This window comes from Fistularia commersonii, chromosome 6, assembly GCF_037954325.1.
Source record: "Fistularia commersonii isolate RoL2024-O1a breed Wild chromosome 6, RoL_Fcom_v1.0, whole genome shotgun sequence".
NCBI classification, from domain to species: Eukaryota; Metazoa; Chordata; class Actinopteri; order Syngnathiformes; family Fistulariidae; genus Fistularia; species Fistularia commersonii.
In genome coordinates, this window is record NC_141289.1 from 161,974 (window position 1) to 175,000 (window position 13,027).

The 13,027-nt window shown below is 62.4% G+C and overlaps 2 protein-coding genes across 3 annotated transcripts in view; one reads left to right on the top strand and one right to left on the bottom strand.

Moving 5' to 3' along the window:
• Nucleotides 1–66: 66 nt before the first annotated feature.
• LOC147233068 (uncharacterized) lies at nt 67–3,193 on the top strand. The gene is made up of 2 exons (XM_086147548.1): nt 67–1,933; nt 2,005–3,193. The coding sequence occupies exons 1-2, from the start codon at nt 92–94 to the stop codon at nt 2,761–2,763; spliced, it is 2,601 nt and encodes an 866-aa protein (XP_086003674.1). The 5' UTR covers nt 67–91; the 3' UTR covers nt 2,764–3,193.
• A 1,240-nt stretch (nt 3,194–4,433) lies between these two features.
• Nucleotides 4,434–13,027, bottom strand: part of ankrd50l (ankyrin repeat domain 50-like) — an 8,945-nt gene continuing 351 nt past the window's right edge. The window contains exons 2-4 of one of the 2 annotated variants that reach the window (XM_086147550.1): nt 12,548–13,027; nt 9,127–9,344; nt 4,434–8,674 (exon numbers count right to left, since the gene is read on the bottom strand). The exon at nt 12,548–13,027 is cut by the window's right edge and continues 64 nt beyond it. In XM_086147550.1, the coding sequence (XP_086003676.1) occupies nt 5,274–8,674; nt 9,127–9,344; nt 12,548–12,936 (4,008 nt within the window). In that variant the 5' untranslated portion in view covers nt 12,937–13,027 and the 3' untranslated portion in view covers nt 4,434–5,273. Of the gene's footprint in view, nt 8,675–9,126; nt 9,345–10,235; nt 10,289–12,547 lie in introns of those variants that run through there. The other variant, XM_086147551.1, reaches the window with a different exon arrangement.

The following is a 13,027-nucleotide window of genomic DNA, read 5'->3' on the forward strand; positions in this document are numbered from 1 at the left end:
TCCGCTGCAGGTGGAGATGTTGCCTGCATCTCCTGTTAACGGCTTTGTCCTCTCTCCCCAGAAGCAGTTGAGATCCATCCATCTGTCCATCATGATAGTGGGCGGCGGTCCCGGCTCCCCTGTCCCCGCCTCCGACCTCCACTCAGAGGAGGCTTCCTGTCCTCCATGTTGGACGGTTCAGGCCCAGCGCCGCCTCGCTCAGGCGGAGGCCGAGCTCCGCCTCCTGCAGGAGCGCCAGGCCGCCGACTCAGAGAAAACCAAGCAGGGCGTCGAGCGGGCCATTCTCGGGGCTCGCGGGGAGGAGCGCCGCCTGCTGGAGAGGGTGGAGCAGGACCATCGGGACGCTCAGCGCCGCCTGGAGCAGGTCCAGAGGGACAATATGGCCGCCGCTCGAGTCGGCCGGTCCCTGCTGGAACAGAGGCTTCGGCAAGTCGCCCTCCTTCAGCAGCGGATCCGAAACGTGGATCCGCGGTCGGCCGAGGACCGAGACGGATTCAAGCGGGACCAGGTGATGAAGGAGGTAACCGAGTTCCTGCAACCCTGGGAGATCTCTGTGTCCCTCAAGAAGGTCGGCTTCAAGCCCAGCCCTCAGCCACACGCCGTGGTGTTCGGTGAGATCCACGTCCAGGACCACACGCTGCTTCTGCAGGCCGGGGGATGTGGACCTCAGGGGCGGGTCTGCGCCCTCCATTCGCAAGAGGTACAACCTGAGGACACCGGCCGGCAGAAATCTGCAACTGCGAGCAGTCCTTCTCCCCAGGACTGGACCTCACCCACGGCCAGGGTGGTCAAGAAGATAAACCTTTCCACCTGGTGTGATCCGGGCCCGGAGGAGGAACCAGCTGTGGCACCAAAGATCCGTCACTGGCCTCCAACTTCTGAATGCAGGGGCTGCCACTCACCCCAACATGAGGAGATAGAAGCTTCTTCCCTGCAGCCACACGGTGAAGACCTCTTTCTGGTTGTCCCCGAGATCCAGGAATGGCAAAGCTGCGACGGCCGGCCGCAGGTGAGCCGAGGAGCCCGTGCTTCCCCCGGAAACAAGAGGAGGCCAGCACCTCCTGCAGCGTCTCGTCGGAATCCTTCCCCGTCACCGGAGCGACGACAGAAGGCTCCTAAAGTGAGCCGTGGCTGGAGTTTGGACCGCAAGGCTGGAGATACCAGAAAAAAGACTCAAGATGCCAATGTGAGACTTCTGAGGGGCAGCAGCAGGTTGCTAACGTCTCCCGGGTCCACCTGCAAGGAACCTTTGACCAGCCAGAGCTGCCTGGACCTCACCTTCAGGGGGCGCCCCCACTCTCGCCTCAGCCAGTCTTCTGATGAGCCACCTCTGGGGACCATGGGAGATGCTGAGCGAGCGCCATCTCCCACAGACAGCCTGGACTCCAGCTACACTTTCATCATCAGTCCACCGCAAGACTCCAGCCCCGGCAGAGCCACCTGCAACTACAGCTGCAGTCCCTGGAAGTCCTCCCTAGATTTGACCCACAGGAACCACCCCCTGATCGGCACCTGGTCCGGTGAGCCTGGAGGAACCTGTCGGGTGAGGAGCAGCACCTTCAGCGCCAACTCAAGCTCAAGGGCGATCTCCCCTCCGAGAGCCTCGGACAGGCAGACCTCACATCCCTATTATCAAGTTCTCAACACGGTGCACCTGCAGGAGCGGCAGATCTCAGAGTCCTCAGAACCTCCTCGAGCCACGAGGCCTTCGTCCGTGTCCGTCACCGATGGATCCTCCGAAGGTCTGAAGGCAGTCGGAGGAGAGTCGGGGGAGGAGAAGGACCCGGACTCCTCGGCCGTCAGGGAAGTACGTCTGATCAGGCAGTTCGGAAAGCAGGGTTCGGGACGGGCCGATCTCACCCTGCCGAGCGGGATCCACGTCTCGGCCCAGGGCCAGCTCTTCATCGTGGACTGTGGGAACGCTCGTCTCCAGGTGGGTCATGTGACAGTTTGACCGGCGGGAGGCGGTGTCGCTCTGATAACGGTCTGTTTCTTCTGGGTCAGGTGACCGACCCCCTCGGGAACGTCCTCCAGCAAGTGATCCCTCCCAACTCGGAGGGTTCCGCCCGGCGCTGCAGGAACTACTTCGACGTCGCTGTCAACTCCAAGGGTCTGCTGGCGCTGAGCTGCGCGGCGGAGCGAGTCCTGCTGGTCTTCAACCGCCACGGGCGCCTGCTCCAGACCTTCGGGGGGTCCGGGCCCGGCTCCGTGAAGGACCAGCTGGAGGCCCCCAGGGGGGTGACGGTGACCCGGCTGGACGAGTTCTTGGTGGCCGACGTCCGCAGAGGTACGCTCGTTGCCCTGAAGCTGGACCAGAAGACGGGCTCGCGCTCGGAGCGCACGGTGGTGACCGGGTTCCACCGGCCCTACCTGGTGGCGGCGTGCCTGAGCTCGGGCATGACGGCCGTGTCCGAGAGGGGCGGCGAGACGGGCCGGGTTCCCTGCATCAAAGTACTGGACCCGGGCTGGACCACGGTCCGAGTCCTCGGCGTGTGCTCCGCCATGGGGCCGGTCCTGGAGTGTCCCTGGGGCATCTGCATGGACCGGGACGGGGACGTGCTGGTGGCGGACTGGGGTCGGACCCACCGGGTGGTCCTGTACCCCCCCCGGGGGGTCGGCCGGGCCCTGGTGACCCGGGGTCTGAGCAGCCCCAGGGGCCTGGCCCTGCTGCCCGAGGGCCTCTTGGCCGTGTCTGACAGCATGAACCACTGCATCAAGATCTTCTGTTACAAGTCCACCGGGAACCAGAATCACCTCCTCTAGACTCCACCACCAGGACTTCCCCTGTTCTGCTGTCCCACCTCAGATGTGCCTTTTCTGACAAACCCCCCAGGTGGAGTTCGGCGTGTCTCTACAGCACCAGGAGGTTCCTGCAGCACGGCAACGTTCTGACGTTCCCCCAGAATCCCAGACGGGGATGCAGATCCGGTTCAAGGCTCGGATCCGGACTGAGGTGGTTCAGGTGTTTGTGGTTGTTGTGTCTCTGTTTGGCCTGCTGTTCATTCATTGGTTGTTATTCAGTCATGTGATGGATGCTGATTTGCCGTCGGTAGGTTCCGGTAGTTCTAGAAGTGTTTGAGGAGGGCGAGGGTCAGGGCTGCAGAAGGTCCATAGATCGCTCTCTAATGTTGACAGAAGGAGGACAAAGACCTTCTGAGACAAAGTTCTGAGAATAAAGATGGGATCGTGTGAAGGTTCGACTCCTGAGGTTTGACTCTGAGCTGAGATGTTCTCTATTTGGCCGGTGATGGTCAAGATCCAGAAGGAGCTTCCGATAGATTTCCTTTCACTCTTCCTGCAGACACACTGAGTTCCTGGAAATTCCCTGGAGATTCGGAAACATCAGTGGATGTTTCAGCTCCGCCTCCTTCCAAACAAAAGACCAACGGGAACTTCCTGGGGTTTCTGTGCTCTTGCTCTTCAAGAATGGAGAGACCACTCAAAGAAGGTTTGAATGACTAGAAGTGCAGGGAGGAACCAGGGAAGGAGGTCCTGCCAACAGAACCTCCTTCCCTGGTTCTCCATCAGTAGAACCTCCTTCCCTGATTCTCCATCAGTAGAACCTCCTTCCCTGTTCTCTATCAGTAGAACCTCCTTCCCTGTTCGCCATCAGTAGAACCTCTTTATTCTTCTTCTCTGTCACTAGAACATCTTCCTGTTCCGTCTGCTTTGCAGAGTTGAACTTCCTGTCTCCGGTTCTAGATCCGGGATCCGGTTCCTTCATTGTTCTCCTTTCTCTCCAGCGGCCTGTGGCTCCTCAGGTTCTTCACTTCAACCCTTTGTCCACGTCCTCCACTGTGGAACCCCAACTCTGTGGTCTCTGCGGTGAACCGTGTTCTGTGGAGCAGAAGATAATATGTAGAACACTGAGCCCTCCAGAAGCACAGGATGGTCCTAAGCCTTCCCCGACCGACTGGATGAAGAACCTGAAGGACTCAAGAACATCGCTGTGTGAGCTGGCCTTGGCTACTTGGTTCCATGAAGAACATGGAACTACTGAAGCCTGGACACCGGCGGAGATCTGAACGTGATCCAGAAGACCAGGATCCCACGTCATGGAGGAGGTTAGGGCGCATTGAAGCACACGCTCGCTTCACTGGTTACCATGGAGACGGTGCTGGCTGCGGGGCCCGATGCTGCAACTCGCCCACGGCGAGGAGGGCCTCAACGTTCTGCCGTCAGATCGGCGGCGGTCGGCGAGCGGACGAAGCAGGGAACCGAAGAAAAGGCCAGAAGAAAAGATGTCGGGCAGCCGACGCCTTCGACCGCTTTGAGAAGTCCAACCAGAACCTGGAGTCAGCAGGGGCCGGTTTCTAGACTGTTGAGGGACCCCATGGAGTCCAGAAGGTCTGCGTGCGGTAGTCGGAAAGACTCTCCGGCCTCCGGGTGGAACGACAGAACGGCAGCTTTGGCTCTCAGAACCAAGTGGAAAACATCTTAAAGCTTTTATTGACACCCAGAAGAACAGATCTTTGCTTCCATGTACACGAACACAAACCCTCCTGAGAACACGGACCGGTCATACAGGCCATCAGACTAGTGGGAGGGAACGGGTTCCCTGTGACCGCTGAGCACCGGGCGCCCCTGCACCGCCCACCTGGTCCTGGACCTCCAAGACCTGCACCGACACCGTGTCCACAGACGTTCTCAAGCGAGGCCGGCAGGCAGAGGGAGGCGGAGAACCCATCCTGCACCTGATACAACCTTGAAGGTGAAGAAACCGATCCGGCCTGACGTTCCTTCTTGTTCCTTTGCCACCACCGCCGTTCCTTTTTGTTCCCTCACAGACTTCGACAGTCGCGACCTGAAGGCTCCGGTCAGAAACCCTGGGTTCCCCTTCTGTTCTTGGCTGTTCTGCAGGAAGGTGTTGGTTCTCCGAGAGGAACGTGGACATCCCTTTATATCCGAGCGCCCGCTGGAGAACCAGAGCTTGTTAGAAGACAGAAAAATCAAATCAGGATCAGGTTCCACCCAAAGCTGAAGGTTCCCTGCAGTTCAGAGGGACGTTAGACCCGGTTCTCCGGCCCCCGGGGCCCATTAACCGAAATGTCTGAAAAATCCCGGAACAAAGACCTGCTGCGAGGCAGGAGTTAAACTCGACCACCATCCACCTCCTTCTCCTGGAGAACCCCGGCCCTCCAGGCTCGTCCCGGACCAGGGAGGAGCCACCCGGTCCAGGTGTCGGATCCGCCTCCCGGCGTTTTCCATCCTCGTGGGTTTTCAGACGGAGACCTCCTTGACCCGACGGCTTCAGCAGGAGCTTCTTGTCCTGGTCACAACGGGGTCTCCCTCTTGTAGAAGGCCACACAGGTGGGCCCCTCGAACTGCAGCTTGATGGCCTGTTTCAGGTTCAACTGGGGGTCGGTGGTTTTGGTGACGTCCCCACGTGAGGCCTCGGAGGGGGGCGGGTCGGAGCCGAAGCGGGGGCCCCGCAGCTTGTAGGGGTACCCCGTGGGGGGGCCGTCTTCGGGCTCGGCTGCTTCGGGGGGGCCGTCCTGCCCGGGCACGATCCCGAGGGACGCCATGACCGAGTTCCACTTTCCTCCCGAACGAGGAGAACGTTCCGGGTTTCCGGTCTCCCGGGGTTCCCGTCCGCAGGAAGCCTCGCCGCCATGGACCGCGGCGGCGGCGGCGGCGCAGGCCGAGGCGGGGGGGCTTCCTCGGGGGGGCCTCTGGATGCTACCGGGGAGGGCGGAGGGACGGCCGCGAGGCAGCGAGTGTTGCCGGATCTGCTGGATGAAGCTGAGGCTGTCGGCCGGCACCGTCTGCACGGTGGCCAGCGAGTGGCAGGTGGACGAGGTCCGGGAACTCTGAGCGGAGCCGAGGCGCTCGGCGGTGGAGCCCGGAGAAGAGAAGGACGAGGAGGAGGTCGCGGCTGGGACTTCGCCTCCGTCGCTCTTGCGGAGGACGTCCCGGGGTCTTGCCGAGCAGGAGGGCGTGGAGCGAGGAAGCGGACCCGGCTGGGCTTTGGCTCCATAGCTCTCCAGGAGTCGGACGATGTCGAAGTGCCCGTTCTTGCCCGCCACCTTCATGGGACTGCGGCCGTACTTGTCAACATGGTCGGGATTGGCGTGCGCTTGCAGGAGCATTGAGACAATGTCAGCGTGGCCCTCCTGAGCGGCGATGCTCAGAGCAGTTGCCCCCTGGTGACAGGCCAGGTCCAAACCCAGTCCGCCGGTGGCCAGCAGACGTCGTCCCGCGTCCGCGTTTCCGGTCCAGGCCACCGAATGCAGCGGAGGACGTCCTTCTGCGTCCCGTGCGTTGGGGTCGGCGCCGCGCTTCAACAGCAAGTCCATCATCTCCACGCTTCCCTGCCAGGAGGCCACGTGAAGCGCCGTACGCCCCTCCGAGTCCCTGGACTCCAACGGACACCCGCCCTTCTCCATGAGTAGGGCGGCCATCTCCTGCCGACCTTCCAGAACCAGGAGGTACAGCAGAGGTCGGCCGTCGGCGTCCCGGACGTCCGTGTCAGCTCCTCGCCTCAGGAGCAGCTCCGCGACGTCGGCGTGGCCGTGCAGGAGAGCGGCGCTCAGGGCGGCGTGTCCGTCGTACGCCCGGTGGTCGACGGGAGAGCGCCTGTCCAGAAGAAGCCTGACGGTGCTCAGGTGACCCTCCTGGGCCGCCAGGATCAGAGGGGTGCGTCCTTCGACGTCCATCTCGCCCACGCGGGCCGTGCTGCCTCGCTCCGTCAACGCCGCGCAAACGGCCCGGTGGCCCTCGCAGGCGGCGGCGTGGAGGGGGGTCCAGCCCAGGTCGTCCTTGTGGTTCTCGTCCAGGCCTCGGTCCAGGAGGGCGCGCACCACCTCGCCGCTTCCCCGGGAGGCCGCCAAGCAGAGCGCCGTCCTGCCTTCGCAGTCGATGGCGTCCACCGCCGCCCCCCAGAACAGCAGCCGCGCCACCGTCCTCACGTGTCCCATGGCAGCGGCGGCCAGCAGCGGCGTGACGGCGGCGGCGGCGGGGACGCCGCCGGCGGGACCGGCCGCCTCGTCCACGTCGGCGCCGGCTTCCAGCAGCAGCTCCACGATGTCCTCGTGGCCCTCGTAGGCCGCGAGAAGAAGCGGCGTCATCCCGTCGTGGTCTCGGCGCGCCGGGTCGGCCCCTCGCTCCAGCAGCAGAGACGCCACCTCGCCGTAGCCTTGGACCCCGGCCTCCGTGGGAGGACAGATGGCGGCCACCGACAGAGCCGTGCGACCGTCTCCGTCCGCCAGGTCGACCTCTGCGTCGTGGTCCAGAAGAATTTCCACGGCCTCGTGGTGGCCCATGTAGGCGGCGGCGATCAGCGGCGTGCGGCCCTTACGGTCGGCCTTGTCGACCCGCGCCCCGAACTCCAGCAGGGTCAGGACCACCTCCTGGTGGCCGCCCCAGGCCGCGGCCCGCAGGGCCGTCCTTCCTTCTCCGTCGCATCCGTCCACATCCGCTCCCGCGTCCAGAAGCAGCCTGACGGCCTCGCCGTGGCCCCCCCAGGCCGCGGAGCGCAGAGCCGTCCAGCCTTCGCGGTCCACCTGCTCCATCATCCGTCCGGCGGCTTCCGGCCCCCGGCCCTCGGCCCAGTCCAGGAGCTCCTTCAGCACGGCCGCGTGTCCTCGCCGAGAAGCCTCGGTTAGCGGCGTCTGACCCCGGCGGTCGCCGGCCAGCGGGTCGAATCCGCCCGCCAGCAGACGCCTGGTTGCATCTGCGGAACCTTCCACGGCGGCGTCGGTGAGAAGGGTCCGGTTTTCCGCAGAACCGAAGTTCTTCAGAATCGCCCCGCTGTTCGGCGGCCGATGGACCGGCTCTTTTTGGAATCTGCCGCTCGGGGCTCCTCCCTCCTCCCCGAGTCGGTGTCCCCCGAACCCGAGGTCCAGTCCGGACGGGTCCGCTCCAGGCACCGGCCCGCCCGTCTCCAGCAACTCTCGGACCTTCCGACCAACTGGAGCGGGCAGCTCCAGGAGCGAGGCGGCGAGGGCGGCGCCGCCGTCGGCGGCGAGAGCGGGAACTCCGGTCCACAGCATCCACACTGCCAGTAAGGAAGGCCGGTCTCCGTGGCGACCGGAGCGCACCAGGTGAACGGCGAGCTGGCAGATGTCCTCGGCGTCCAGATGCGGCGCCCGCAGGGTGAGGGACATGGCGAGCGCCACGTGACCCCGGGCTCTGCTGCACAGGAACCTCCGGGTGCAGTACTTCACGTCCGTCAGCCACTCGGCAAAGCTGGCGTGGAAGAGCAGCCTGGTGCCGGCGGGCCCTTCCACCAGCAGCGGGGAGAGGGTCCGCAGCGTCTTCTGGAAGTCCTGGACGCTCAGGGACGTGTCCGTGGTCCAGACCGCGGCGAAGAGCTCCCGGAGGTGGAGGGGTCTGGGCGCGGCCAGGAGGACGTCCAGGAGAGGCCGGACGCGGAGGAAGAGCCTCCGAGGGAACAGCCTCTGGCAGAGCCAAAGGTAGAGGCCGTTCAGGGTTCCCGGGATGTCCCGGATCTCCCGCAGACCCACCAGGGCGCCGGCCACGCCGTCCAGGACTCGCTCCAGGAACAGGAAGCAGCCGCCGCTCTTGATGTGCAGCAGGTTCAGCATGTCGGCCGTGTCGGGGGTCAACTGGCGGCGCAGCGCCGCCTCCCGGTCCAGGCGGCTCAGGATGTACCGCTGCACGTCTCGGACCGCCGGGGCTTTACGGAGGTCGTCCAGGCACAGGCGCCGGAACCCTGCGCAGAACACAAGAAGGTTTCACTTCTGCTCCGAGACCGAGCGGCAGAACCTCCGCAACTCCACGGGGACCTTCTGCAACCGGTGGGGCAACCAGTCACTGCACCGGGGTGACACACACACACACACACACACACACACACACACACACACACACACACACACACACTGATCAGGTGTTCCTCCACCAAAGCGCCTCCATGAATAATTTGTGACTTCAAATGAAGCCCATCTGGGACTGAGGTGGCTCGGGAACCTTCTCAGGTTCTACTGTTTGCTGGTCCTCCAGCCGCCACCCGGGTGTGTTTCTGTGGTCTGGTGGAGAAGGTCGGTTCTGGTCCGGGGTCCGGAGTTCATGCCGGGGGGCTGAGAACTAGAAGCCCGTGGAACCGGAGACCGGGTTCTGCGAACCTGTGAAGGAACCTTGAGGCTCGAGTTCTACTCCACTTACCGGAGAACATCCTGGTGATGGTCCTGCTGTGGCGGCGGGCGGAGCAGACCAGCAGCAGCCAGTCGGGCAGAAGCTCCCGATTGGCCGCCAGCAGCTCGGCGATGGAGCCGCCGCTCCCGCTTCCTTCGTCCGGACCGAACCCGACGTCCAGGCCGTCCACCAGCAGCATCAGAGGCTGCGCCGGAGGAGGGAGGTCCAGCAGGGGCCTCAGCACCGCCCTGGTGGAGCCAGAAGAACAGGAGGTGAGAAGGTTCTTTCCTAGGAACTCCAGGACCTTCCATGGCAAACGGACTCAAACACCAGAGGCCACGATCACACCTCTTCCCACCCGCGGGAGAGCCAGGAGAACGAGGAGAAGGTCGGCATATCAAGCCGACCTTCTCCTTCAGCTCGAGGTTCCCCTGATCTTTGGACACAAGCAGGACGGAGGTCCAGGTTCAGATGGTTTCTTCTACATGGACCTTTGCTTCAAGTCTCTGACCTGAGGAACACGGCCAGCAGCTGTTACTGGGAGGAACCTCCAACATGTCCTGCTCCGCCCTCCACACACACACACACACACACACACACACACACTCACACACACACACGCCGGCCTGACATTCCTCTGGTGGGCCGGCAGCATTCCTCTCAGCCTAGTTTGATTCAAACGTCATGACAAGCCCGAGCTTGGATTCCATTCAAACCCCAGATTACCTCGGGTTTAACTAAGTTTAACTAACCAGGGTTTAACTCGGGTTTAACTCAGGTCTGACTCGGGTTTATCTCCGGTTTGAGTCGGGCTTAAGTCGGGTTTGAGTCGAGCTGAACAGTTTGACCGCAGACGTCAGCGGAGCTTCTCGCCACGGGAGCTGCAGACCTTCTTCTGAGGTGGTGAGTTTGTGGCTGTGGGTCAGGGGTCAGGGGTCAGGGGTCAGGGGTCGAGGGGTCGAGGGTCAGGGGTCAGGGGTCAGGGGTCAGGGGTCGGGGGTCAGCGTGAGGTCGGCTGGCAGGAAGGAGACACCTGAAGGTCCACCTCCCTCCAGCCCACCTTCTGATTATCATGGAAATCACAGGTTTCACCTCAAAGTAACACCTGCAGGAGCTGTTGGAGACACACGGTGACTCACCTGAGACACACCCAGGGTGTGTGTGTGTGTGTGTGTGTGTGTGTGTGTGTGTGTGTGTGTGTGTGTGTGTGTGTGTGTGTGTGTGTGTGTGTGTGTGTGTGTGTGTGGTTTGGCTGGGGTTGAAGGTGCGGTCATGTGACCTGCAGCCGCCACCATTAAACCATAAAGGCAGAAGAAAGAGAAGCGGACGTCACTGAAGGTGTCGGGTCATAAAGGGACGGAGCAGCTCCACCACCTGGAGCTGAGGAGATGGAGAAGATCGGTCTGATGTCATCTTGGTGCTGAACATTAACACCGTGGTTTTCAGAACTTCATCCGCAGTCCTGGATCCAGGAGCCGCCGGGTCTTCAGAACTTCGACTCCGGTTCCTGGACTTTGGAGTCTCAGCTGCTTCGTCACGTCCTGAAGATCCCTGACCGATGTTGAAACCTGAAGGTTCAGGAGGCGTCAGGTCTCCGGCACCAGGTTTATGATCCAGACCTCCACTTTCCATCTGATAAAGACCACACCTCTTTCTTCTCCGGAGGACCATAAACCCGTCGCGGCGGCCGGATGTTCTCCTGTCCATCTCGCCGAGGCCGAGGGTTCGTCCCTGATGTCCGAATGTCTCTGTGATGAAGATCTGCTCGTCCTTCACCGTTTCTGTCTCCATTCTCTGCTTTCAGATGAAGAGCGGCGATGAAAGCTACGACCTCACGGAGGAAGTAGCTCCCCCGGCGCCTCACTTCCTCTGGAGGAACCAGCTGGTTCCTGCAGCTGCTCTCCTGACTCCTCCTCACTGAGGAACACGGGAGATCGGGCTCCTTCCTTTCTGGGGTCAAGAAGGTCCGGGTGGACCGTGTTTGTCCCATGAGAGCACCCACAACCTGGAGGACACGTTGCCTTTGACAGGTGTCCTGGGCTGCGGGTGCGAAGGTGGCAAGGATGTCCGAGGCGAGGAGGAGCGTATCTGCCGCCTCCTGGACGTCCAGGTTAATCTACAAACGGAACCCTGGAGCGGAAGCCGGGCCGAGAAGAAGGCCTGTTCCAGGAGGAGCGAGGAGCACAAAGCCCATCTGAAGGGAATGTGGAATCCGGCCGGAGCTTCTCAGCGAAGGAGAGCAAACAGGGGGGTGATTGCAGAGCAAACAGCGCGGTGACCTCGGTGACTGGCGCCGAGACGGTGACCGGGCACCGAACCCCGGCCTCTCACACTCGGACGATTGTGCGAGCGCTGAAAGGCCGCATTCTGAGGCCAAGAATGGACGGCGGCCCAGAAGGGGCGCGACCTCCAGCGGGAGGACCGAGGTGCTCCGAGGGAACGCGCCGTGGTCCAGGGGGCGCCGCTGGGCGACCGAGACGGGAAGAACGGGGCGCCCCCCCCCGACACGACCCCGGTGTCCAAAGCATACAAGTATGGCCCCTGAACCGACCTGCTCATGTGTCCTGGCTGAACATCTCTGGAGCGTCTAGAAGACACGGAACATGACACTCAAATAGTCGAGGGATAAACCAGATGTCCTGGAGCGCCGGTTCTGTGGAACCTTGAGGAGTGTGTGTGTGTGTGTGTGTGTGTGTGTGTGTGTGTGTGTGTGTGTATGTGTGTGTATGTGTGGGGGGGGGGATTCCAGGAGCTCCAAATCATTTAAGCCCCGCCCCTGAACACTGACCCCTGGCCCGTCATCCACCCGTCAATCAATTATCTCTGCAGTCGAACAGGAAACAGAGCTGAGTGACAGGCGGAGATGTTTCACTGCCACCAGGGTCTCCATCGTTCTTAGACCTGGTCCCGCCTCCAGGCTCAGATCCACCTCCTGGGATGGTTGGACCACCAGACAGGTTCCACCTCCTGGTTGGGTCCTACTTCCTGGGTTCTGTTTTCATGGTTGTGTTCCACCTCCTGTTTCGGTTTCCTTAGATCCTTAGATGGAGTTGGCGTCTCCTTCCTGGTCTGGGTTCCACCTCCTGACAGGTTCTCACAGCTCCGTCCAATCAGAAGACAGATCCTGCAGATGAGTCCCTGAGGTTCCCGCCCATCCGTCCCTCAGGCCTTGGAGAACGGTTCCCACAGAGGAGATTTCTTGATTGTGTGTGTGTGTGTGTGTGTGTGTGTGTGTGTGTGCACTGATGACACCAGAGGAGTGTGTTGACTAAACCTCAGCTGGTGAAGCAGGTTTTTCTGTTTGGACACAAACGTCTGGAGCTTCTCTTCTCTGGTCCTCCTCCTCCCAGACGTCCCTTCCATTTGTAACTGTCACATTTAGGTCCTCCAGTGAAGGTTTGTTTTCTTCTCACACACACACACACACACACATACACAGGTGTGGTCTAACCTGGAGAAGGTGAGTCCTGGGTCTCTCTGGCAGTCCAGGGTCCTCAGCAGAGGGGCCACCTCCGGGGTCCCCAGGGCGTCCCTGTAGCTGTGGTGGAGGCAGGAGGAGGTCCTGAGCTGCTCCACCAGGTCCAGGACGAACCTCCAGGCCACGGTGGTCCTGATCTCCTCCGGGCGGCAGAAGTGCGCCGCCAGGCAGCGCCCCCGTAGCCCCGGGTCCCGCAGGACCCGGGCGCACAGGGCCGTCTTGCCGGCCCCCGGGCCCCCCAGGACCAGCAGGCCCGGGGGCCGGGCCGGTCCGGGCCGGACCTCCAGGCAGCGCCGCAGTCGGTCCAGGGCCCACTCCCTGCAGAAGAAGGGCCGGGGCCCCGCCGCCACGCCTCCGCTCATGGCGGGACGGGACGTTCAGGCGTCACGGGACGTCCCGGCGCCGCCCGCCTCCGACTCTGGCATCCGGTGGTCCTCCTCCAGATGGAGGGGG